Source organism: Salvelinus alpinus, chromosome 8 (genome assembly GCF_045679555.1).
Source record: "Salvelinus alpinus chromosome 8, SLU_Salpinus.1, whole genome shotgun sequence".
In the NCBI taxonomy this organism is placed as follows: domain Eukaryota; kingdom Metazoa; phylum Chordata; class Actinopteri; order Salmoniformes; family Salmonidae; genus Salvelinus; species Salvelinus alpinus.
This window is the reverse complement of record NC_092093.1, coordinates 83,208,585-83,234,105: the sequence shown is the minus strand read 5'-3', so window position 1 is coordinate 83,234,105 and position 25,521 is coordinate 83,208,585. Positions and strand designations below refer to the sequence as shown.

The 25,521-nt window shown below is 42.9% G+C and overlaps 2 protein-coding genes across 3 annotated transcripts in view; one reads left to right on the top strand and one right to left on the bottom strand.

Annotated features, from left to right (window-relative positions):
- Positions 1-7,796, bottom strand: part of LOC139583771 (phenylalanine--tRNA ligase, mitochondrial-like) — a 136,851-nt gene extending 129,055 nt beyond the window's left edge. The window contains exons 1-2 of the mRNA XM_071415218.1: positions 7,656-7,796; positions 905-1,026 (exon numbers count right to left, since the gene is read on the bottom strand). The gene's annotated coding sequence lies outside the window, so the exon portion shown is untranslated. The remainder of the gene's footprint in view (positions 1-904; positions 1,027-7,655) is intronic.
- Positions 7,797-7,872: 76 nt separating this feature from the next.
- LOC139583773 (LYR motif containing 4) overlaps positions 7,873-25,521 on the top strand; it is a 68,886-nt gene continuing 51,237 nt past the window's right edge. For both annotated transcript variants that reach the window (XM_071415220.1, XM_071415221.1), the window contains exon 1: positions 7,873-8,006. In XM_071415220.1, coding sequence (XP_071271321.1) covers positions 7,924-8,006 — 83 coding nt within the window. In that variant the 5' untranslated portion in view covers positions 7,873-7,923. The remainder of the gene's footprint in view (positions 8,007-25,521) is intronic.

The window sequence follows — 25,521 nt, the reverse complement described above, 5'->3', positions numbered from 1 at the left end:
AAATATCCTTGAGTGGCCCAGCCAGAGCCCGGACTTGAACCCGATCGAACATCTCTGGTGACCTGAAAATAGCTGTGCAGCGACGCTGCCCATCCAACCTGACAGAACTTGAGAGGATCTGCAGAGAAGAATGGAAGAAACTCCCCAAATACAGGTGTGCCAAGCTGGTAGCATCAAACCCAAAATGATTAGAGGCTGTAATCGCAAATGTGCTTCAACAAAGTACTAAGTAAAGGGTCTGAATACTTATGTAAATGTGATACTTAAAAAAACTATTTTTGATTTATCATTTTGGGGTATTGTGCGTAGATTGATGAGGGGAAAATATCTATTTAATCAATTTTAGAATAAGACTAACATAACAAAAAGTGGAAAAAGTCACAGGGTCTGAATACTTTCTGAAAGCACGGTATACCGATTGATTCTAGGAGAATATAACATATACAACAAACACTTTATGAGCTTAATTCAACTGTCGTAACCCATCAGAACCCAAAATAAGCATATTTTACTCCACTATTTGTAAACAATGTCATTGTAAACAAACACTGTACAGCCTAAAAACATGGTTTAAACTAAAATTTTGATCACGTCGATGGTCAGTCCATCCATAACTCTGTCTATGATTTCGAGAGTGGTTACATTTCTCCAGGCCCATCCCTCAGCTCTTTACCAAAACAGAGGCAGGGTGACCGGCAACCGCTTTGTTATTGTTTTGTTTGAACTGCAGATTGCCCCTTTAAGTAATAAAATCATCATCGTCCATCAAGTCACACACCCTCATACCTGACAGGTTACTGCATCTGCAGTGCTATGAGAGTGCACCAAGTAAAAAACGAAAACAACAAAACAACGACGTCAATACAATGTTCAACACAGGCAAAACACCATGTCAGGTACCTACCTCTCCAGGGTGAATGGTACGGAAGACTTTGGGCTCACGATCTGTGGGATGAGAGGAGCGAGGAAGAGGGTATAGTTGTGTTTCAGTTCCGGTCACCCACTGGCCTGGATCCTTCCGGCCGCCTGCACATGAGACAAAAAATAAATACATTGATGGATCAAAGGCCTTGTTTTGTCAGGCGGAGCGGAGAGCGACCACCTCAGTGCTGGGGGGGGAGACCATGGATTCACCACAAAGCCAAGCAACAAGTCCATAATATACTATGGAGGGGAGAGGAGTCAGGCCTAGCATCAGTTTGAGATTTCAGTTGACTGATTTGACACAGTGAGTGGAGCAGGTTAATATAACCATTAAAAGGCAACAAATATATCTGCTAAATAGGAATTAGAAAACCAACATTTCCTACCAATTTCTCTTTTCACTCCTTATTAATTTTACGAGGGAGTGGGATGACCATTTCTCTTTGCTTTTTAGAAAAGAAGCAGTAATCTCCACTCACATACCCAAACCACCCACCCACGCAAACTCTGACGGCGCCACATCTCTTGGTCCGAATGCCTCACTAACCGCGAGACCCACCATGTCAGAGGGTAAGAAGGGCCCCATAGGAAATCAATAGGAGACTCCACTCCTGAATGACTCGTCTTCTGAAGTGGCTGCAGACCAGCCGTTATGGCTCTCCCATGCGGTCAGACTCGATAAAGGGTGGCTTGAGTGATCATCGCTCCCGCTCCGCACTAACTGGAGCTCAGCTAGTCAGTCAGCGAGCAAGCAAAGGTTATACCTGGTACTGAAGAAGGAGAGAGTTAGAATTTTGGGTGTGTAGTCACAGCAGGCACTCAGCTGCACCGAGTGCTCCCATTGACAGGCCTGCTGGCTTCTTTCATATAACCTTCATTAGCTCAAACGCATTAAGAAGGAAAGAAATTCCACAAATTAACTTTTAACTTCACTAGGGTAGGGGGCAGCAATCGGAATTTTGGATGAAAAGCGTGCCCAAATTAAACTGCCTGCTACTCAGGCCCAGAACCTAGGATATGCATATAATTGGTAGATTTGGATAGATAGATAGATAGATAGATAGATAGATAGATAGATAGATAGATAGATAGATAGATGGATAGATGTCAACAGTCTTTGGAAATTGTTTCAGGCTAGTATTCTGAAAAATGAGGGAGTAAGACCAGTCTGAATGACTGGACACTAAAGTGTCACAGAGCTTTTTCATGCGCAATCCCGAGATGAACATACTTTGGTGCGAAAAGTGCAAATCAATCCCATAACAACAGCAAAGGACCTTGTGAAGATGCTGGAGGAAACAGGTACAAAAGTATCTATATCCACAGTAAAACGAGTCCTATATCAACATAACCTGAAAGGCCGCTCAGCAAGGAAGAAACCCCTCCTCCAAAACCGCCATACAAAAGCCAGACCACGATTTGCAACTGCACATGGGTCAAAGATCGTACTTTTTGGAGAAATATCCTCTGGTCTGATGAAACAAAAATAGAACTGTTTGGCCATAATGACCATCGCTATATTTGGAAGAAAAAGAGGGATGCTTGCAAGCCGAAGAACACCATCCCAACCATGAAGCGCGGGGGTGGCAGAATCATGAGGGTGGAAAATTATGTAGATATATTGAAGCAACATCAGTCAGAAAGTTAAAGCTTGGTCACAAATGGGTCTTCCAAATTGACAATGACCCCAAGCATACTTCCAATGTTGTTGCAAAATTGCTTGAGAACAACAAAGTCAAGGTGTTGGATTGGCAATCACAAAGCCCTGACCTCAAACCTATAGAAAATTTGTGGGCAGAACTGAAAAAGTGTGTGCGAGCAAGGAGGACTCAGTTACACCAGCTCTGTCAGGAGGAATGGGCCAAAATTCACCCAACTTATTGTGGGAAGCCTGTGGAAGGCTACCTGAAATGTTTGACCCAAGCTAAACAATTTAAAGGCAATGCTACCAAATACTAATTGAGTGTAGGTATAGTTCTGACCCACTGGGAATGTGATGAAAGAAATAAAAGCTGAAATAAATCACTGTACTATTATTCTGACATTTCACATTTGTGTACCGCTTAGATAGCTAATCAAATTATGTCATATTCTTATAATTCAAGGGATAGCCTATTCATTAAATAGGCCTAATTTAAATGACTTAACCTTAGACTGTGACAGTAAACCAACATGAGATATCAAGCAGAGTGCTTGGGGGTTATTTATATTTCTGACCAATGCATGAAATGTATAGGCATGGGTCATGTGTTATGACTGGTGCCAATACAACATTGTCTTGTTGAATAACCAGTTCATGGGAAGGTCATGTGTGACAGAGAGGAAGTGTAAGCCCTAAATAGTACGCCAAATTCATAATAAACATTTACATTAAACCAGCAATCTGCAGATGAAACGATCAACTCTATCCCCGTCAGTTTCTGTAAAAAGAAAAAAAAAATTGGTGGGATGGGGCTGGAGATGGGGCTGGACAAAAACTTCCGGCGCCGAAAAGAGATGGCCGCCTCGCTTCGCGTTCCTTGGAAAATATGCAGTATTTTGTTTTTTTATGTGTTATTTCTTACATCCGTACCCCAGGTAATCTTAGGTTTCATTACATACAGTCGGGAGGAACTACTGAATATACGATTAACGTCAACTCATCATCGTTCCTACCAGGAATATGACTTTCCCGAAACGGATCCAGTGTTTTGCCTTCCACCCAATACAATGGATCTGATCCCAGCCGGCGACCCTGTGCGACGCCGTAAAAGGGGCAAACGAGGCGGTCTCGTGGTCAGGCTTCGGAGACGGGCACATCGCGCTCCACTCCCTAGCATACTACTCGCCAATGTCCAGTCTCTTGACAATAAGGTTGATGAAATCCGAGCACGGGTAGCATTCCAGAGAGACATCAGGGATTGCAACGTGCTCTGCTTCACGGAAACATGGCTAACTCAAGAGACGCTAACGGAGTCGGTGCAGCCAGCTGGTTTCTTCATGCATCGCGCCGACAGAAACAAACATCTTTCCGGTAAGAAGAGGGGCGGGGGGGTATGCCTTATGATTAACGAGACGTGGTGTGATCATCATAACAACACACAGGAACTCAAGTCATTCTGTTCACCTGATCTAGAACTCCTCACAATCAAATGTCGACCGCATTATCTACCAAGGGAATTCTCTTCAATCATAATCACAGCCGTATATATTCCCCCCCAAGCAGACACATCGATGGCCCTGAACGAACTTTATCTGACTCTTTGTAAACTGGAAACCACACACCCTGAGGCTGCATTCATCGTAGCTGGGGATTTTAACAAGGCTAATCTAAAAACAAAACTCCCTAAATTCTATCAGCATATCGATTGTGCTACCAGGGCTGGAAAAACCCTAGATCATTGTTATACTAACTTCCGCGACGCATATAAGGCCCTCCCCCGCCCCCCTTTCGGAAAAGCTGACCACGACTCCATTTTGTTGATTCCAGCCTACAAACAGAAACTAAAACAACAAGCTCCCGCGCTCAGGTCTGTTCAACGCTGGTCCGACCAATCTGAATCCACGCTTCAAGACTGCTTCGATCACGCGGATTGGAATATGTTCCGCATTGCGTCCAACAACAATATTGACGAATATGCTGATTCGGTGAGCGAGTTCATTAGGAAGTGCATTGACGATGTCGTACCCACAGCAACGATTAAAACATTCCCAAACCAGAAACCGTGGATTGACGGCAGCATTCGCGTGAAACTGAAAGCGCGAACCACTGCTTTTAACCAGGGCAAGGTGACCGGAAGCATGACCGAATACAAACAGTGTAGCTATTCTCTCCGCAAGGCAATCAAACAGGCTAAGTCCCAGTACAGAGACAAAATCGAGTCGCAATTCAACAGCTCAGACACAAGAGGTATGTGGCAGGGTCTACAGTCAATCACGGATTACAAAAAGAAAACCAGCCCCGTCGCGGACCAGGATGTCTTGCTCCCAGACAGGCTAAACAACTTTTTTGCCCGCTTTGAGGTCAATACAGTGCCACTGACACGGCCCCCTACCAAAACCTGCGGGCTCTCCTTCACTGCAGCCGAGGTGAGTAAAACATTTAAACGTGTTAACCCTCGCAAGGCTGCAGGCCCAGACGGCATTCCCAGCCGCGTCCTCAGAGCATGCGCAGACCAGCTGGCTGGTGTGTTTACGGACATATTCAATCAATCCTTATCCCAGTCTGCTGTTCCCACATGCTTCAAGAGGGCCACCATTGTTCCTGTTCCCAAGAAAGCTAAGGTAACTGAGCTAAACGACTACCGCCCCGTAGCACTCACTTCCGTCATCATGAAGTGCTTTGAGAGACTAGTCAAGGACCATATCACCTCCACCCTACCGGACACCCTAGACCCACTCCAATTTGCTTACCGACCCAATAGGTCCACAGACGACGCAATCGCAACCACACTGCACACTGCCCTAACCCATCTGGACAAGAGGAATACCCATGTGAGAATGCTGTTCATCGATTACAGCTCAGCATTTAACACCATAGTACCCTCCAAACTCGTCATCAAGCTCGAGACCCTGGGTCTCGACCCCGCCCTGTGCAACTGGGTCCTGGACTTCCTGACGGGCCGCCCCCAGGTGGTGAGGGTAGGTAACAACATCTCCACCCCGCTGATCCTCAACACTGGGGCCCCACAAGGGTGCGTTCTGAGCCCTCTCCTGTACTCCCTGTTCACCCACGACTGCGTGGCCATGCACGCCTCCAACTCAATCATCAAGTTTGCGGATGACACTACAGTGGTAGGCTTGATTACCAACAACGACGAGACGGCCTACAGGGAGGAGGTGAGGGCCCTCGGAGTGTGGTGTCAGGAAAATAACCTCACACTCAACGTCAACAAAACAAAGGAGATGATTGTGGACTTCAGGAAACAGCAGAGGGAGCACCCCCCTATCCACATCGACGGGTCAGTAGTGGAGAAGGTGGAAAGTTTTAAGTTCCTCGGTGTACACATCACGGACAAACTGAACTGGTCCACCCACACAGACAGCGTTGTGAAGAAGGCGCAGCAGCGCCTCTTCAACCTCAGGAGGCTGAAGAAATTTGGCTTGTCACCAAAAGCACTCACAAACTTCTACAGATGCACAATCGAGAGCATCCTGTCGGGCTGTATCACCGCCTGGTACGGCAACTGCTCCGCCCACAACCGTAAGGCTCTCCAGAGGGTAGTGAGGTCTGCAGAACGCATCACCGGGGGCAAACTACCTGCCCTCCAGGACACCTACACCACCCGATGTCACAGGAAGGCCATAAAGATCATCAAGGACAACAACCACCCAAGCCACTGCCTGTTCACCCCGCTATCATCCAGAAGGCGAGGTCAGTACAGGTGCATCAAAGCAGGGACCGAGAGACTGAAAAACAGCTTCTATCTCAAGGCCATCAGACTGTTAAACAGCCACCACTAACATTTAGCGGCCGCTGCCAACATACTGACTCAACTCCAGCCACTTTAAAAATGGGAATTGATGGAAATTATGTAAAAATGTACCACTAGCCACTTTAAACAATGCCACTTAATATAATGTTTACATACCCTACATTACCCATCTCATATGTATATACTGTACTCTATATCATCTACTGCATCTTGCCATCTTTATGTAATACATGTACCACTAGCCACTTTAAACTATGCCACTTTATGTTTACATACCCTACAGTACTCATCTCATATGTATATACCGTACTCTATACCATCTACTGCATCTTGCCATGCCGTTCTGTACCACCACTCATTCATATATCTTTATGTACATATTCTTTATCCCTTTACACTTGTGTGTGTGTATAAGGTAGTAGTTGTGGAATTGTTAGGTTAGATTACTTGTTGGTTATTACTGCATTGTCGGAACTAGAAGCACAAGCATTTCGCTACACTCGCATCAACATCTGCTAACCATGTGTATGTGACTAATAAAATTTGATTTGATTTGAAATGTAACCACTCATAAACTCAAAGACAGAGCTATGGGACTGACCAGCCATGATATTAAAGTTTTAACCATGTTTTGAGCCTATACAGCATTTGTTTACATGTACTTTGTTTACAAACATTGGAGAAAAACAAGATAATATCTGTGTTTCTGATGGGATAAGACAGTTGAACTAAGCTCACGAGGCATTGAAAGTTATATTCTTCAAGAATCAATGGGTACATATCATTAATTTATAAGTCCAAAAATGGTTGTAGTTAACTGCTGATTGCCCCTTTAAAAGACAATATCAAAATGTAAATGATTACCATCATGAATTTGGCGTACTTTATAGGGCTAAGCAAGTGTGTGGTTATCTATTTCAAGAAAACCCATTCCTACTCTACAATACCAGCGTTGCAGGTGATCGCTAGCTACAGTAGGAAGATATGAATGCCTAAAAAGGTGTTTACAGTTGTTCACTTTACCTGTTCCTGACATTAACAAGAAATGCAATAACATAGACTGGAACTAACTCTTGCAAACTAGTTAGTTTCTTCGTTACAACGGTTTTCGTAAAGCTAACCGCAATGCTAACCATAGAAGCACAGCTATCTGGTTTATGATTATGGGGTGGGGTGGGGGTGCCCTGGAAGGTTGAATCATTTGACAATGCCAATGTACTAAAACTCAGACGCGGCAGTGTTGGTCATTTACAAAGAAGAAATTTGTGTGGAAAAACACAAGAACATTACAAAAAGCACAGCTGAAAGTTAGCTCACCTTTTACCACTGTGGAACGGTGGATTGTTTTTAGAAGACCGAAAATATGCCTGTAAAAATAAGAAATATTTACAGTTGTTTTGAAAAAGAAAATGTATATTTGTCATAAAATATAATAATTTTCGTATCTTTATAATACTCTGTTATGGTCATCAATCTTAGAGGCTTTCTAAAGCAAAACTGAAACGTGTGATTTTATACTGGCGCTCACTAACTACATTTAATCGAGGTCCTGAGCACGAACGAAGGTCGGCGCGTTGTTTCCAAGATGGCAGCGTCTACATCCCAGGTGCTTTCTCTGTATCGCAAGCTTATGAAAGAAAGCAATAAATTTCCCTCTTATAATTACAGGTAAAAGCATTGCTGTTTCCTATTGACTGTGTTCTAGCTAGCGATAGATATTGTTTAAATGGTCTCATTGCCATTGCTGGTCAACATTCTGATAGATTGTGTTGTGCAGGAATGAAAGATTGGGTTGTGCAGGAATGAAATTAGACTTCAACAGAAAACGGATTTATATTAATGTGATTTAACTTCAAATCGTTTAGTCGGGGTTGGGCTGTTTAGCACCTTTGGCCATAGCCTGGCTATAGTACTTCAAGAGTTCAGGCTGGCCTCATAGAATAGACGTAAACAGAAACGACGTTTCCATAAACGTGCTTGTAAAGTCATCACATATTAGTAATCATGTACGTCTCTGGTCATACTGTATTAAAGTGATGGAAACCGGAAGTTTCGCAAAATTTTTATAAATGCCGACAGATTTGTTGGTTAGACATGGTGACGTTTTTGTCGGTAAAATTCAGAATGCGAAAATGGCGGTGGAAACGCCATTGTGTAAATATTGATATAATAACCATAATATCGAAGTAAACTTGGAGTCACTATAATATGGTGTGTGGTCCTCGCACTACGATTCGGGAAAGCATACCGTTTATTAGGATACAGATGTAATAATTTGTGATGGGGTGTTATTTTCAAGTGATCGGAAAGGGTCGCGAACTGGTCAATGCTAATCCCTAGTCAATGCTAATCCCTGGTCAATAATGGCACCAAATCACCTGTCTTGAATCTTAAATTCACCACTTTTTGTCCAATATATCAAGATAGGGCGGTTTATATTGTTATTACATTTTTAGGGTTGATGTCAAACAGATGATTTAATTAAAATGTACTTAATATGCGAATAAGGCAGTACGGAATACATATTTACAGTAATTTAAGACTAATAATATAAGATTGGGTGGTTCATATTAACATATCTTGTAAAAATGTTAAACAATTAGAATACAATTTTGTATACTATTTTATGTCAATTGGGCACTAAATATCCGAATTGGTATGTACAGAATATAAAATAAATACAGGATGCAAAGCCAATTCATTTAAAGTAAGGTGGTCATATCTTTAACATACACAATATATACCCAAGTATGTGGACACCCCTTCAATTGAGTGGATTTGGCTTTTTCAGGCACACAGCCATGCAATCTCCATAGACAAACATTGGCAATAGAATGGCCTTACTGAAGACCTTTCCAACAAGTCAGTTAGTCCAATTTCTGCCCTGCTGGAGCTGCCTCTGTCAACTGTAAGTGCTGTTATTGTGAAGTGGAAACTTCTAGGCGCAACAACGGTTCAGCCGCGAAGTAGTAGGCTACACAAGCTCACAGAACGTTACCGCCGAGTGTTGAAGCGTGTAAAAATTGTCTGGGCAAACTTACAGTTAATGTAAGGGAATCAGTCAATTGAAACATACATTAGGCCCTAATCTATGGATTCCACATGACTGGGAATACAGAAATGCATCTGGTCACAGATACCTTAAAAAAAGGTAGGGGCGTGGAACAGAAAACCAGTCAGTATCTGGTGTGACCAACAATTTTCACAGTAAATTTAAAGTAGTCCTTGTGCATAGAGTTGTATGGTTTGTTTTTGTTTGACATACAATTTAAAGTGAAAAAACTGAGTCAAACCATAATTATGTTACCTTGGAATTGCCCATAATGTGAATGTTTGTGTGTATATATAGTCTTATGAGTGTGCTGTTAGCTGAATAGGTCCATCGGTCAATTTCTTGGGCCACTATACCTATTTTGCCAATTAGCCAGGACCCCTTTTACTACACGGAGCCCTGCTTATCACGGCTGGACCTACGACGTAATCTGCCCGAGGGTTTTATTTTCTTCAACAGGCCCCTCCGTCGCGATGTCCCTTCAATGCCCATCTGCTAGCCGCGGCCCGCTAGCTGTCTAGAGCATATTGGACTGTTAGCTGAAGAGATCCATCGGCCAATTTCTTGGGCCACTATACATATTCTGCCAATTGGACTGGACCCCTTTACTACACGGAACCCTACTAATCCATCACGACTGGACTACCGACATAACAACACGAGGAGGCTATAACGGACTTCTTCCGTCGCGATGTCCCTCTACGGCCCTTCTGCTAGCTTGCTAGCCCTGGCCTGCTAGCTGTCTGAATTGCCGTGTCGCCAGCCTAACTACTCCCTGGACTCCTATGATCACTAGGCTACGCTATGCCTCTCCCTAATGTCAATATGCCTTGTCCATTGCTTTTCTGAACCTGCCAGGTACAACCCCAAATCTGTAAACACGGGCACCATCATAGATATCATCCTAACCAACTTTCCCTCCAAATACACCTCTGCTGTCTTCTTTACCAAGATCTCAGCAATCACTGCCTTGTTGCCTGCATCCGTAATGGGTCTACAGTCAAACGACCACCCCTCATCACTGTCAAACGCTCCCTAAAACACTTCAGCGGACAGGCCTTTCTAATAGACCTGGCCCGGGTATCCTGGCAGGATATTAACCTCATCCCGTCAGTAGAGGGTGCCTGGTTATTCTTTAAAAGTGCCTTCCTCACCATCTTAAATAAGCATGCCCCATTCAAAAGATTTAGAACCAGGAACAGATATAGCCCTTGGTTCACTCCAGACCTGACTGTCATTGACCAGCACAAAAACATCATGTGGTGTACTGCATTAGCACTGAATAGCCCCTGATATGCAACTTTTCAGGGAAGTTAGGAACCAATATACACAGGCAGTTAGGAAAGCTAAGGCTAGCTTTTTCAAACATAAATTTGCATCCTGTAGCACAAACTCCAAAAGGTTATGGGACACTTTAAAGTCCATGGAGAATAATAGCACCTCCTCCCAGCTGCCCACTGCACTGAGGCTAGGAAACACTGTCACCACCGATAAATCCACTATAATTGAGAATTTCAATAAGCATTTTTCTACGGCTGGCCATGCTTTCCACCTGGCTACCCCTACCCCTACCCCAGCCAACAGCCCTGCACTCCCCACAGCAACTCGCCCCCCCATTTCTCCTTCACCCAAATCCAGATAGCTGATGTTCTGAAAGAGCTGCGAAAACTAGACCCGTACAAATCAGCCGGGCTAGACAATCTGCACCCTCTCTTTCTAAAGTTATCTGCCGAAATTGTTGCACCCCGTATTACTAGCCTGTTCAACCTTTCTTCGTATCATCTGAGATTCCCAAAGATTGGAAAGCTGCCGTGGTTATCCCCCTCCTTCCAGACTCACATTAAGCATCTCCAATCCAAAATTAAATCTAGAATCGGCTTCCTATTTTGCAACAAAGCATCCTTCACTCATGCTGCCAAACATACCCTTGTAAAACTGACCATCCTACCGATCCTCGACTTCGGCGATGTCATTTACAAAATAGCCTCAAACTCTACTCAACAAATTAGATGCAGTCTATCACAGTACCATCCGTTTTGTCACCAAAGCCCCATATACTACCCACCACTGCGACCTGTATGCTCTCGTTGGCTGGCCTTCGCTTCATACTCGTCGCCAAACCCATTGGCTCCAGGTCATCTACAAGTCTTTGCTAGGTAAAGCCCCGCCTTATCTCAGCTCACTGGTCACCATAGCAGCACCCACCCGTAGCACGCGCTCCAGCAGGTATATTTCACTGGTCACCCACAAAGCCAAATCCTCTAATGGATGATGTCAAAACTATAAAGTAACACATGGAATCGCATAGTAACCAAAAAAGTGTTAAACGAATCGTAACATTTTAGTTTCTTCAAAGTAGCCACCCTTTGCATTGACGACAGCTTTGCATGTTCTTGGATTTCTCTCAACCAGCTTCATGAGGAATGCTTTTCCAACAGTCTTGAAGGTGTTCCCACATATGCTGAGCACTTGTTGGCTGCTTTTCCTTCACTCTGCGGTCCAACTCATCCCTAACCATCTCAATTGGGTTGAGTTCGGGTGACTGTGGAGGCCAGGTCGTCTGATGCAGCACTCCATTACTCTCCTTGGTCAAATAGTCCTTACACAGCCTGAAGGTGTGTTTTGGGTTATTGTCCTGTTGGAAAATAAGTGATAGTCCCATTAAGTGCAAACCAGATGGGATGGTGTATTGCCGTAGAATGCTGTGGTAGCCATGCTAGTTAAGTGTGCCTTGAATTCTAAATGAATCACCAACAGTGTCACCAGCAAAGCACCATCACACCACCACCTCCATGCTTCTTGGTGGGAACCACACATGCGAAGATTATCCGTCCACCTACTCGGCGTCTCACAAAGACACGGCAGTTGGAACCAAAAATCTAAAATTTGGACTCATCAGACCAAAGGACAGATTACCACAGGTCTAATGTCCATTGCTTGTGTTTCTTGGCCCAAGCAAGTCTTCTTATTATTGGTGTCCTTTAGTAGTGGTTTCTTTGCAGCAATTTGAGGAGGAAGGCCTGATTCACGCAGTGTCCTCTGATCAGTTGATGTTGAGACGTGTCTGTTACTTGAACTCTGAAGCATTTATTTGGGTCACGATATGAGGTGCAGTTAACTCTAATGAGCTTATCCTTTGCAGCAGAGGTAACTCTGGGTCTTCCTTTCCTGTGACAGTCCCCGAGAGCCGGTTTCATCGTAGTGATTGATGGTTTTTGCGACTGCACTTGAAGGAACTAACGAAATTCTTGACGTTTACCGCGTTGATTGACCATGTCTTAAAATATTGATGGGCCGTTCTTTTCTCTTTGCTTATTTGAGCTCTTCTTGCCATAATATGGACTTGGTCTTTTACCAAATCTTCTGTATACCAACCCTACCATGTCACAACACAACTGATTGGCTCAAACGCATTAAGAAGGAAGGAAATTCCACAAATGAACTTTTAACAAGGTACACCTGTTAATTGAAATGCATTCCAGGTGACTACCTCATGATGCTGGTTGAGGGAACCATTGCTGGTTTGAGTTATACAATGCATTCTGGGTGTCACGTAAACGTCTGTCAGACCAAAGATTTTATGAGGTGGAATGGTTCACGGATCTTTCAGGTAAACTTCCAGAAGTGAATGAAGGGATGTGAATGATCGTAGACGACACACCCCCTTCAACACACAAACAGACCCAACTCATCTTGTCTTATCTTTGGTTGATGTGAAAAAACAAACATTGTGGTGCGCATAAACTACCCATCGTCGGATTACTTCCGATTTTTATTGAAAGTGTTCTACTCAATTATTTCAATGAATGGTGAGCTCACCAGTGATGTGATTAATTGTAAATAGTAATTGCTATTAGCTAATCCATATTGTGGTTTCTGTCAGATGAGTTGGCTAAATATGACTGCTTGTGTTACATCAATCTTTCCTCAATTAGGGCTAGGACTAATGTAGCTTACATTTTCTGGTTTGGATGACTGTATTATGCTGGCATTACTTCTGTGAATGTCTGTCTGAACATTGCATCCAAAAATAAACTAGTCAAAAGTGTGGCCAGCTCAAACGCTGACTGTTGCATCAATCAAAACGCTACGTTCTAAATAAGCGTTCTAATCACACCTGTTTGAGCGCATGCTGCAGGGACCACTGTAGAATGATCACACCTGTTTATTGGTATGTGTCAATGGGTTAACAATGGACTAATGAGAAAATGCCAAAATATAGTTTTTTTGTGGGGGGGGTTCTTTTTAAGTGGAGCTACCATATTTCATATTTTCAGTCACTATATGGGAGGGGATGGGGCCAATCTTATTTGAGATATGGTCTTTTCCATTTCAGTAAGAGGGGCTGAGTGCGTTACAGGTAAATAGTCTTTATTGCACTTGCACAACACAGATTATCTCACAACAGCTTGAGAGGTCTTTAAAATCTCAACCACATACATATAGGTTGGTCTCGTGCACCTAGATTTGCATCACAACTGCAAATATGAATTACATTGCTCACAACTTTTGCCACTGCTCTGTGATCTAGCATACAACTGGTCACCTTTGCAATTGTAGTTAGCCCACTTAGGCTATTATTCTCCCCAACGTTCAATAAGTTGATTCTTTAGGCCTATTTATGCAAACTAGTTAAGTAACTTGTATCTTTGACAATGATAAAATAATTGTGAGGTAAGGACAGCCAGTGTTTCCACTCTTGTCAGTTAGAATAATGTTGCATTGTGCAACAAAGCATGATGCTGTCTGTGGCACAGAACAGCCCTGATTTAATAATTGAAGGCTTAAAGAGACACCTCTTTCTCACTCTGCTTAAAGTGAAACAGTGTTTTAGCAACATATATTCTAAAAATCTGTTCATATACACCCCTAGGAAGAAGGACACTTATTTAATTTTTTTTTACATTTTCTGACATGGAGACTAACCTTTTAATAAATTCATAGTATACATCATTCTCAAACATTCTAAGGCATTTGTGAAAATTCAATAGCAATATATAGTGGGAAAATGGCTGTGTGCTTGGACAATTAATAGACACTGCCATAGACAAAACCTAATAAAAACATCTGTCTTGTCCAGCACCGGTGTCTATGCAGACCGGTGCGTCATAGCCAATCAGCGCTACAGTAGGCCTATATGCAAATAAACCATTTATATCACACGGACCTGTCATCATTCACATTGAACTGGACTGTGTTTTTACAGGCAGTAGCAACAGCACTTCAGGTTATTAGATCGCATTCGCCAAAAGTCACAATACATCTGAATGGATTTCTGTGAATATGTAATTACCACAGGAGTTCCCTTACATTTGTGAACTTCAGTCCTATTGATCAAACCATGAAAAAGTAGTCTCTCAGTTGCCTATGCACATCAACAAGATCAACAACTAATGCTAGCCGGAGCAAGATGAGCTAAAATATAACGAAAGAACTCTAGCTAGATAAACCCTCTCAAACTTTTCAGCTAGTTGGCCATCAAAATTGTATTGTTAAACGATGGGGAATGGTAGCCTGTTCGTCCTTCTGCAGCTTGCCTGCCAATGTATGCTTGTCCCAACCTACGTAGCTGAATGGGAACTTGTCTCCCTGCCGAAATAATATTTGTCCAGCCTTTGCTGCTATGCTTGCAGATTTGCGTAATATGCTACGACCCTAATCAAAAAGTATTGAACTCCAAATGGCAAATGTAGCTATAGGTTGTTGTAACATTTAAACTTAAAACTTGTTTATCCATTTTTGCATTGCATGGATCACCGGTGCAGTTAAATGCAGCTTTGCTGTATGGCCTTTCTACAGCTTTGCTGTAGTCAGCCTACTGCTCAAATGTTGCTGTAATAGGCCTATATGTTTCTCCTTTGCATGGTGTTTTGTTTTTTGGTTAATCATTGATCTTTAAAAACCAAGGCCAGACTGCAACACCAATATTATATATATATTACACACACAGTAAAACAAGTCCTAAATCGACATAACCTGAAAGGCCGCTCAGCAAGGAAGAAGCCACTGCTCCAAAACCGCAATTAAAAAAGCCAGACTACGGTTTGCAACTACAGATGGGGACAAATCTCATACTTTTTGGAGAAAATATCCTCTGGTCTGATATAACAAAAATAGAACTGTTTGGCCCTAATGACCATCGTTATGTTTGGAGGAAAAAGGGGGATGGCTAGCAAGCCAAAGAACACCATCCCAACCATGAAGCACGGGGGTGGCAGCATCATGTTGTGGGAGTGCTTTGCTGCAGGAGGGACTGGTGCACTTCACAAAATTAGATGACATGAGGATGGAAAATGATGTGGATATATTGAGGCAACATCTCAAGACATCAGTCAGGAAGATAAAGCTTGGTCGCAAATGGGTTGTCCAAATGGACAATGACCCAAAGCTGTGGCAAAATGGCTTAAGGACAACAAAGTCAAGGTTTTGGAGTGGCCATCACAAAGCCCTGATCTCAATCCTATAGAACTTTGTGGGCAGAACTGAAAAAGCGTGTGCGAGCAAGGAGGCCTACAAACCTGACTCAGTTACACCAGCTCTGTCAGGAGGAATGGGCCAAAATTCACCCAACTTATTGTGTGAAGCTTGTGGAAGGCTACCTGATACGTTTGACCCAAGTTAAACAATTTAAAGGCAATGCTACCAAATACTAATTGAGTGTATGTAAAATTATAATTAAAACTGCCTGTGGTTATTTGCTATTGGATTGGCAGAATGACACAACTACTAACACATTAGCCTACAGCTGGCCCTGAACATACGTTTTTTTGATTGCACCTTATTGTCCAATGTCACACGTTACCGATGGCAAGGTGAAGCCTGTGGCCAAAGCACTGCAGGCGGATCCAGTTGTTCAAGCGCAATGCTTTTATCATGTTGCACCCGCTGTCTGTTGTCATGCACACCTGTCGGTCTTTGCTGATCTTCCACGATGCCAGAGAGGCATTGAGACCCTGGGCTATTACTTCACCCGTATGATCATCGGGGAAGTAAGATGTCTGGAGGCAAACATTTTGCAATTTCCAGTTTTCATTTATGTAGTGGACTGTCCAACTTAGGTATGGCTCGGACATTCTGCTCGACCATAGATCGGCTGTGGTGGAAAAACAAACAACAGCCAGCTTCTCTGCGACTCTTTCGCGGGTAGCAGTGTATAATCGCAGCAGGGCTTCTTCCTTGAAATTCTTGCGGCTTAGCAGCTGATATTTAGCAACTACCTAGCAGCTTTTTAAAGCTTGGCTTTTCTACTGTAAAGATTGGGAAAATATCTTTTGCTATGTAATAGGTCACTGCATCTGTTATCTCCTTCCATCTCAAACTTTTCTTGTCATAAGGGATTATGTTTGAAAAGGATGCGGCTATGGTAGTTTGTCTTTTTAGCAGATGTTTTGGAAATCGAGCGACTTGAATCGGCATTGCATAGTCTCGCGCATTCCTCCCATTCCACCGCGTGTTGCAGGTGATGGAAGAGGTTGGTTGTGCTGCTGCTTTTTGTAGCAATTGTCTTTCAACACATTTTGCACGACATTCGTTTGCTGAACATCAGACCTCTTAAAGCCGAACCACTTCCATATTACTGAAAAACATTGCTGCCCTTTTTGGGGATGATTTCATCCTCACGAGAGGCTGAGCTGGCTCCCTCACTTTCCATTTTGGTGGAACTCTTACCGCCGCTACACTTCTCCGGCGTGGTTACAATTTGGGAAAGGCTGTCTAGGGTTGTGATTGGTGGATAGCCTCTACATGATTCAACATTGGGCTGACAGAGAAGAGACAGTGAGATGCTGCATTCGTAAAACGTTACAACATAACAGAACCTCAACTCTATCTTTTTCCATATCGCGCTAAAACATATATATCGAATAACCTTGATATATCGCCCAGCCCTAATCTCTTTATTACAGAAAGACCTCTCCCCATCTTTACAACTATTGAAATCTATATGTTTTGACCATGACAGCCACATCATTCAATACCAGACTCAGCTGAGGTCTAGAACTTAGGGAATGATTTGTACAAAATACAATGCTCTTCGTTTGAGATGTTCAGGACCAGTTTATTACTGGCCGCCCATTCCAAAACAGACTGCAACTCTTTAACCCTTTCACACGTACCATCACACGGGTGTGATCGTTCTACAGTAGTCCCTGAAGCGTACGATCACACCCGTGGGATTAGAACGCTTATTGAGAATGGCCAGTTTCGATTGACGCAACAATCAGCATTTGAGCTGGCCACACTGTTTTAAAAAAATATTTTTTTCAGAAACTATTTACACAAACACAGTCCTTACAAAGTTATGTCCAGAATGTGAGCAGTTATTATTTTGGGATGTAATGTTCAGGTATTCACAGAAGTATCTATAGCATAACACAATCATCCAAACCAGAAAAAGGCTACATTTGTCCTAGCGTTAACTGAGGAAAGATTGACGCAACACAAGCTGTCATATTTTATAATTCTCGGCTGACAAACTACAATATGGATTAGCTAATAGCAATTACTATTTCTAATTAATCACATCACGGGTGAGCTCACCATTGATCGAAATAATTAGGTAAAACACTTTATAGAAATCGAAAGTAATCTGACGATTAGTTTCAGCGCGCTGCCATGCTTTTCTTCCTCACAGAAACCAAAGATAATAAGAGAAGACAAGATGAGTTTAGTCTGTTTATAGTATGCATGTTGAAGGTGTGTGTCGTCTACCATCCATCCATAATCAGTACAGCCTTCAAAAAAGTATTTTACACACATATATGCACATTACAATCTATGCAAGAATCGGAATGCATGATTTATCACCGGGACTTAAAAAACGTGAATAAAAAAGTAAATATATCAATAATTTCCACCACAATTTCTGATAGTGATTTATTGATACAAATGGCGCGTGCAGGCAGTCAATCACGTAACCTCTCACTCCCACTCTGAGCCATTCAGTGTTGTTTATGTATGTATCTAGTGAGCTAAGCTGTAGCATTAGTAATGTCTTTCAAAAGGAGACAACTCACAAATGCGGAAATTCTGGAGATTTTTTTAAACTTCTGACAATGAGCCAGTCAGGCATCAGATTCTGACAGTGAGGAGCTGCCCCCCAGCCATTGAGAACCCTGAATCTAAGGACCCCTTGTCCACTGACAAAGTCCCAGTTCCCTTTGAAGATGCTGGTGGTGATGGAGACAGACCGACAGTGGATGAAGTACAGGAGTTCTGTGGTAGCTGGAAGGCTGCCAGCCATTTCACCCCTCCTGGTCCTGCTGCTTTGAGTCCCAGTCTGGAGTGCAACGCCCCTTGCCATTTCCAACTGAGGCAGAGTGCTTCAAGTTGTTTCTGACAAAGTGGGAGTGCTGGTGGGAGACATAGCAGAGACCAATCCCTATGCCTTGGAGCTACAAGAGAAGAGAGAGACAGGAGTAGGGGGGACGACCACAATTAGTGAAATGTATACCTTCCTGGCGACCGTCCTTCTCATGGGGATAGTAAAGAAGAACTCCCTAAGAGAATATTGGAGCACAGATCCTATGTTTGCAACTCCCTTCTTTGCCACCCTCTTTTCCCAAGACTGCTTCCTAGTTCTGCTGTGATGACTGCATTTCATCAACAATGCTACTGCCATCCTAAATGACCCGTTATACAAACTAAGAAATGTCAACAGCTGGCAGTGAAGTGGCATGACAAACGAGACATCATGTCTTCTCCACTGTCCATACAGCAACCATGTCGGCCACAGGGAAGGTGGACCACCTGACGGGAGAGAGAGAAATCAAACCAGACTGTGTGCTTGACTATAACCTCAAAATGGGAGCAGTGGATAAGGCGGACATGATAAACAGCTTTATGGAATGCACTCAGAAAATGACCTAGTGGAATAATAGATTATTAACTATGACTGCAATGCAGGCAACAGACGGAAAATGTGAACGTGTGTGCAGGATGGGAGATGAGCAAATGTCTGCAGACTTGAACTGCACAAACAATTGGGAAGTGTTTGGGGAATTTTGTCCGGGTCAGAAATGTCAAGAAAATTGATTGGTCCGCAAAAGTAAAAATGACTACTTTTATGTGAATGAATGAAGAACACAACTCAATTCAAACTTTTCTTTGAAAATAAAAAAACTTGTTAGAAAATTATTTGAAATTGACAAATTGAAAACCGCCTATAAATTAAAACAGGCTGCGTGCCTTGGTTTGAGGGCAGCGCTGATTTAAATGTACTGTTGCGTAACAATCACATTCTGGAATGGAGAGAACGTTCTAACATCACATGCATAAAAATATTCCCACTGGGGTGACCGTTAGAGATATTTGGAACTCACGCATGAAAGGGTTAAGGGTTTCAGTGACTTCATTAGCTGTGGTTTCTGATGCTTATATGGTTGACTCATCAGCATACATGGACATGCATGCTTTGTTTAATGCCACTGGCAGGTCATTGGTAAAAATAGAAAAGAGTAGAGTGCCTAGAGAGCTGCCCTGCGGTACACCACACTTTACATGTTTGACATGAGAGAAACGTCCGTTAAAGAAAACCCATTGAGTTCCATTTCTTTGATTCAGAGCTGAGGTTGAAAAGCCATAACACACGTTTTTTTCAACAACAGGTTATGGTCAATAATATCAAAGGTTGCACTGAAATCTAACAGTACTGCTCCCACAATAGTCTTATTATCAATTTCTTTCAACCAATCATCAGTCATTTGTGTCAGTTGACTCGCTTGTGTGTCCTATTCGGCCCTTGTGCTTGACACATACGCTAGCCTATTAGTCACTTTATGACTGACTTGTGATCATTGCCTTTGCTAGTTTGATTTTGACATTCCCAGCCTTAGTTAGTCGTCCATATTTGTTCAAAATATTTAGTCATTGAAACAAACAGTGCATCCCAAATGTGTAGAGACAGCAAACAATGTATCAGACCAGCTGTGATTTACAACCTTATAGCAATGTTTTTTGGACTACCAAGAATTGTATTGGTGAATTCTATTAATCATGCTTTAAACTGCATCCATCTATTCTGCCAACAATGCCTTACTGTATGTCATGGAATTTTGAGTCAAATAGCACCCATTTTTAACAACCTATCTTTTTGGTCTTGTAGCATAAACTAGGAATTTTATAGATTTTACTTATGATTGTTCATTTGTTTCATCTGCAAAGCAGTTAAAACGCTGTCGGTTCCACTTTAAAGTGTGTTACGCCTGGTTAGGGATCGTGTAATAGACCTAAAGGGGCTGTTTTAACTTCATGGTCCAAAAACTTAAGACAAGTATGTCCCCAGACAGTGCTTCAAATTGGCTGCAGCAATATCACTGCATTCACAGGCAAACGTGGAAGATAAACCAGAGGACGCATGAGAGGCTGCTTTTCGATTCTCACCACCGATCATGCGTTAACAATGGTGGAAACTCACTCCAGCCAAAGCTTAAACCAATTCAATGCTTTCCAATCCACGATGGGGAGTGTTGAAGTGCACAATTCAGAAGGGGATGTAGGCGTGCCGTGTGAGAGCCATAGGGAAAGACTGTGTGAGGTGGGCAGAGAAGGAGCGAGTGGGAGAGGGAATAACATGAATGAATAGCAGATGTGCTGAAGTAAGAGAAAATATGAGGTAGACCTGAGAGAAAGGGGGCGGGGGGGAGCGGGAAACTCCGAGAGAGTCTCGGAGAGAAAGACTGAGAGGGAAGGTAAGACTGAGATGGGGAGAGATGAGAGATTCTGTGAGGGAGAGCTGTAGACTTTATTGCAGACACACTGCAGAATATGAACCTTATCAAAGCAAGGGCGTACTGGCATAAGTAGGTCTTGCATTAAAAATAACTTTAACCCCCTGTGGCTTCCAGCGCTAACACTGTGCTAGTGTGGATTCGGTGACGAGTCATGTGCAGCTGTGCGATGGCTCTTAGTCAGCAAGCAGACTGTCAAGAATTAAAGCCTCGGCTAAATAAGTGATCGTGGAAAGCAACCCTTGTGCCACATGGAGTGTTGTACTCTGTGAAATCTCTAGACATGTTTGAGGGATTTGAGTGCATCCATATTCAGTCATGTTCACAGCGAGAAGGTAGAACCCATGTTTTTCTCTTCAAACAGTACAGAATGCTGTATACCTTGTTTGGCTTTTTGAGAACACCTTTAGTCTATTGTTATTGGTTCATATTTAGTATGTCATTTCAAAGCAAAATGTTTTTTTCTCGTTTTCTTTCTCATTCCTCATTAGGAGAGATGTATCTGGAGAACACGATTCACTGCTTCGTGCTGTACTGTACTGTGGAGCCTCCCCCAATAGTGATGTTGGTCATTTTGGTTTCCAAATGGCGAAAAAACAACAACAATGTTAATATTAAACCCTGCCATTTAGGTACCTACAGCACATTTCGAAAGTATTGACCCCTTTTTTTCACATTTTGGTACGTTCCAGCCTTATTCTAAAATGGATTAAATAAAACATTTTCCTCATTAATCTACACAATATCCCATAATGACAAAGCAAAACTTTTTTTTTTAATGTTTGCAAATGTAAATATAAAAACACCTTGTTTACATAAGTATTCAGACCCTTTCCTATGAGACTAAGTTTAGCTCATGTGCATCTTATCCCATTGATCATCCTTGATGTTTCTACAACTTGATGAGAGTCCACCTGTGGTAAATTCAATTGATTGGACATGATTTGGATAGGCACACACCTGTCTTTTATAAGGTCCCACAGTTGACAGTGCATGTCAAAGCAAAAACCAAGCCATGAGGTTGAAGGAATTGTCCACAGAGCTCCGAGACAGGATTGTGTCAAGGCACAGTTCTGAGGAAGGGTACCAAAACATGTCTGCAGCATTGAAGGTCCCCAAGAACACAGTGTCCTCCATCATTCTTAAATGGAACAATTTTGGAATCACCAAGACTTCCTAGAGCTCGTCACCCGGCCAAACCGAGAAATCAGGGGAGAAGGGTCTTGGTCAGGGAGGTGACCAAGAACTCGATGGTCACTCTGACAGAGCTCCAGAGATTCTCTGTGGAGATGGGAGAATGTTACAGAAGGACAACCATCTCTGCAGCACTCCACCAATAAGGCCTTTATGGTAGCGTGGACAGACGGAAGCCACTCCTCAGTAAAAGGCACATGTCAGCCCGCTTGGAGTTTGTCAAAAGGTACTAAAAGAACTCTCAGACCATGACAAAAACAAGATTCTCTGGTCTGATGAAACCAAGATTGAGCTCTTTGGCCTGAATGCCAAGCGTCACGTCTGGAGGAAACCTGGCACCATCCCTACGGTGAAGCATGACTGCGGCAGACTCATGCTGTGGGAAGGTTTTTCAGTGGCAGGGACTGGGATACTAGTCTGGAAAGAGGGCAAAATGAATGTAGGAATGTACAGAGATCCTTGATGAAAACCTGAACGCTTGAGACTGGAGCGAAGGTTCACCTTCCAATAGGACAATGACCCTAAGCACACATCCAAGACAACGCAGGAGTGGCTTCGGAACAAGTCTCTGAATGTCCTTGAGTAGCCCAGCCAGAGCCCGGACTTGAACCCGATCGAACATCTCTGGAGGGACCTGAAAATAGCTGTGCAGCAACGCTCCCCATCCAACCTGACAGAGCTTGAGAGGATCTGCAGAGAAGAATGTCAGAAACTCCCCAAATACCGGCGTGTCAAGCTTTCCCTCTCCCCTGACTAGTCTCCCAGTCCCTGCCACTGAAAAACATCCCCACAGCATGATGCTGCCACAATGCTTCACCATAGTGACGGCCAGAGAATCTTGTTTCTCATGGTTTGAGAGTCCTTAGGTCCCTTTTGGCAAACTATAAGCAGGCTCTCATGTGCCTTTTTACTGAGTGGCTTCTGTCTGGCTACTCTACCATAAAGGCCTGATTGGTGGAGTGCTGCAGAGATGGTTGTCCTTCTGGAACGTTCTCCACAGAGGAACTCTAGAGCTCTGTCAGAGTCACCATTAGGTTCTTGGTCAACTCCCTGACCAAGGCCCTTCTCCCCTGATTGCTCAGTTTAGCTGGGCGCCCACCTCTAGGAAGAGTCTTTGTGGTCCCAAAATTCTTCCATTTAAAATGATTGAGGCACTGTTCTTGGGGAACTTCAATGCTGCAGACATGTTTTGGTACACTTCCCCAGATATGTGCCTCGAGACAATCCTTTATCTTAGCTCTGTGGACAATTCCGTTAACCTCATGGCTTGGTTTTTGCTCTGACATACACTTTCAACTGTGGGACCTTTTATATAGACAGTGTACATGATTTGGAAAGGCACAATCAATTGAATTTACCACAGGTCGACTCCAAGTTGTAGAAACATCTCAAGGATGATCAATGGAAACAGGATGCCCTGGAGTTCAGGGGTCTGAATACTCATGTAAATTATTTGTAATAAGTTTGCAAACATTTCTAAACACCTGTTTTCGCTTTGTAATTATGGGGTATTGTGTGTAGATTGAGGAACTTTTTTATTTATTTAATACATTTTAGAATATGGATGTAACAAAATGTGGAAAGTCGAGGTCTGAATACTTTCGGGATTATTAAGATTACAAATTACTCTCTCTGAATTGTTTCATCAAACTTTTTCCTGATATCAGGACATAAAAACTACAATGATTAGCCTAGTACGCATGTGCGGCCCGAGCTCGTTTTCCCTGTCTAGACTAGCTGGCTAGCTGAACTATGCTAGTTTTCATACTCAAATATTGTGCCCTCAACTTTAAAACTCCTTATGCAAGTTTATGCAACCATGTAACTAAGAAATTCACTAGAAAGATTTTTTTTTTTTTTTTGAATAGGCATGACTGGTTCGAGATCTGTCGTACGACTACGTGGCAAAGTATATCTTTCCTACTTAACGCGGATCCAAGTTCAGTTTTCAGATCCACTGGGGTCATTGGTGTAGATTAGCTGCACGTTTCTGATCTGGGAACTGTGACAGCGGGCAGCCTCTCCTCACTTGGCTCGACAGGATATGTAGTGGTTTTGCCAACACAGTCAGATATTTAGACACTCTTGTACCCTTAACCATTTTTAAACTGACTAATGTGTTTGTTGATTTTAATGAGACTTTATTACTATAATGAGTAATCCAGGAAAGTTTATTGACATGAGAAAATGTCAACTCTGCAGAGCGCAATGACTACAATGAATGGCTAAATTACTTCTGGACACGAAGGGTCCGTGGTACTCCTCCTCAACCCTCTACACTGAGTGTACAAAAGATGAAGGACACCTTCCTATTATTGAGTTGCACCCACCCCTTTTCCCCTCAGAACAGCCTCAATTCATCAGGGCATGGACTCTACAAGGTGGTGAAAGTGTTCCAAAGGGAGGCTGGCCCATGTTGACTCCAATGCTTCCCAAAGTTGTGTCAAGTTGGCTGGATGTCCTTTGGGTGGTGGAGCATTCTTGATCCACACGGGAAATTGTTAAGCGTGGAAAAACCCAGCAGCATTGCAGTTCTTGACACAAACCAGTATGCCTGGCACCTGCTATTATACCCTGTTCAAAGGCACTTAAATCTGGTCTTGCCCATTCACTCTCTTAATGGCACACATACACACAATCTATCTCAATTCTCAAGGCTTAAAAATCCTCCTTTTAAACTGTCTAGCCCCCTTCATCTACACTGATTTGAAGTGGATTTATCAAGTGACATCAATAAGAGATCATAGCTTTCAGCTGGTGAGTCTGTCATGGATAGAGCAGGTGTCCTTAATGTTTTGTTCACTCAGTGTATAAACTGTCAGCTAAGCCTGGGGGGCGCGTTCCAGTGCGCTTTCCTGCCAAAAGCTGACACTGGCTGAATTTCACGCAGTCATTTGGATATGTTAAAGCTTTAAGCCCACATTCATGGCCATGATAGCTTTTTTTATATAAGAATAGGGGCATTTTATTCAGTCAAAACTGGTATTCAGACATGTCTGTGGTCTGGGCCTAAAACTAAAGTATCCCTTTGGTGCAGGAAATTGCGTTTGCTTTAGGTTCTCAGCTAATCTGATGATTCACTTTTGATTGTGTGATCCAAGATTACTCACTTGGTGAAGGCAGGAAGAAGCATTTTCTTCTCTCTAGAACACACTTCATTCTTCCTTCCATAATCTGTCTTGAGCTCCCCGCTCTCCTGTCACAACTGAAT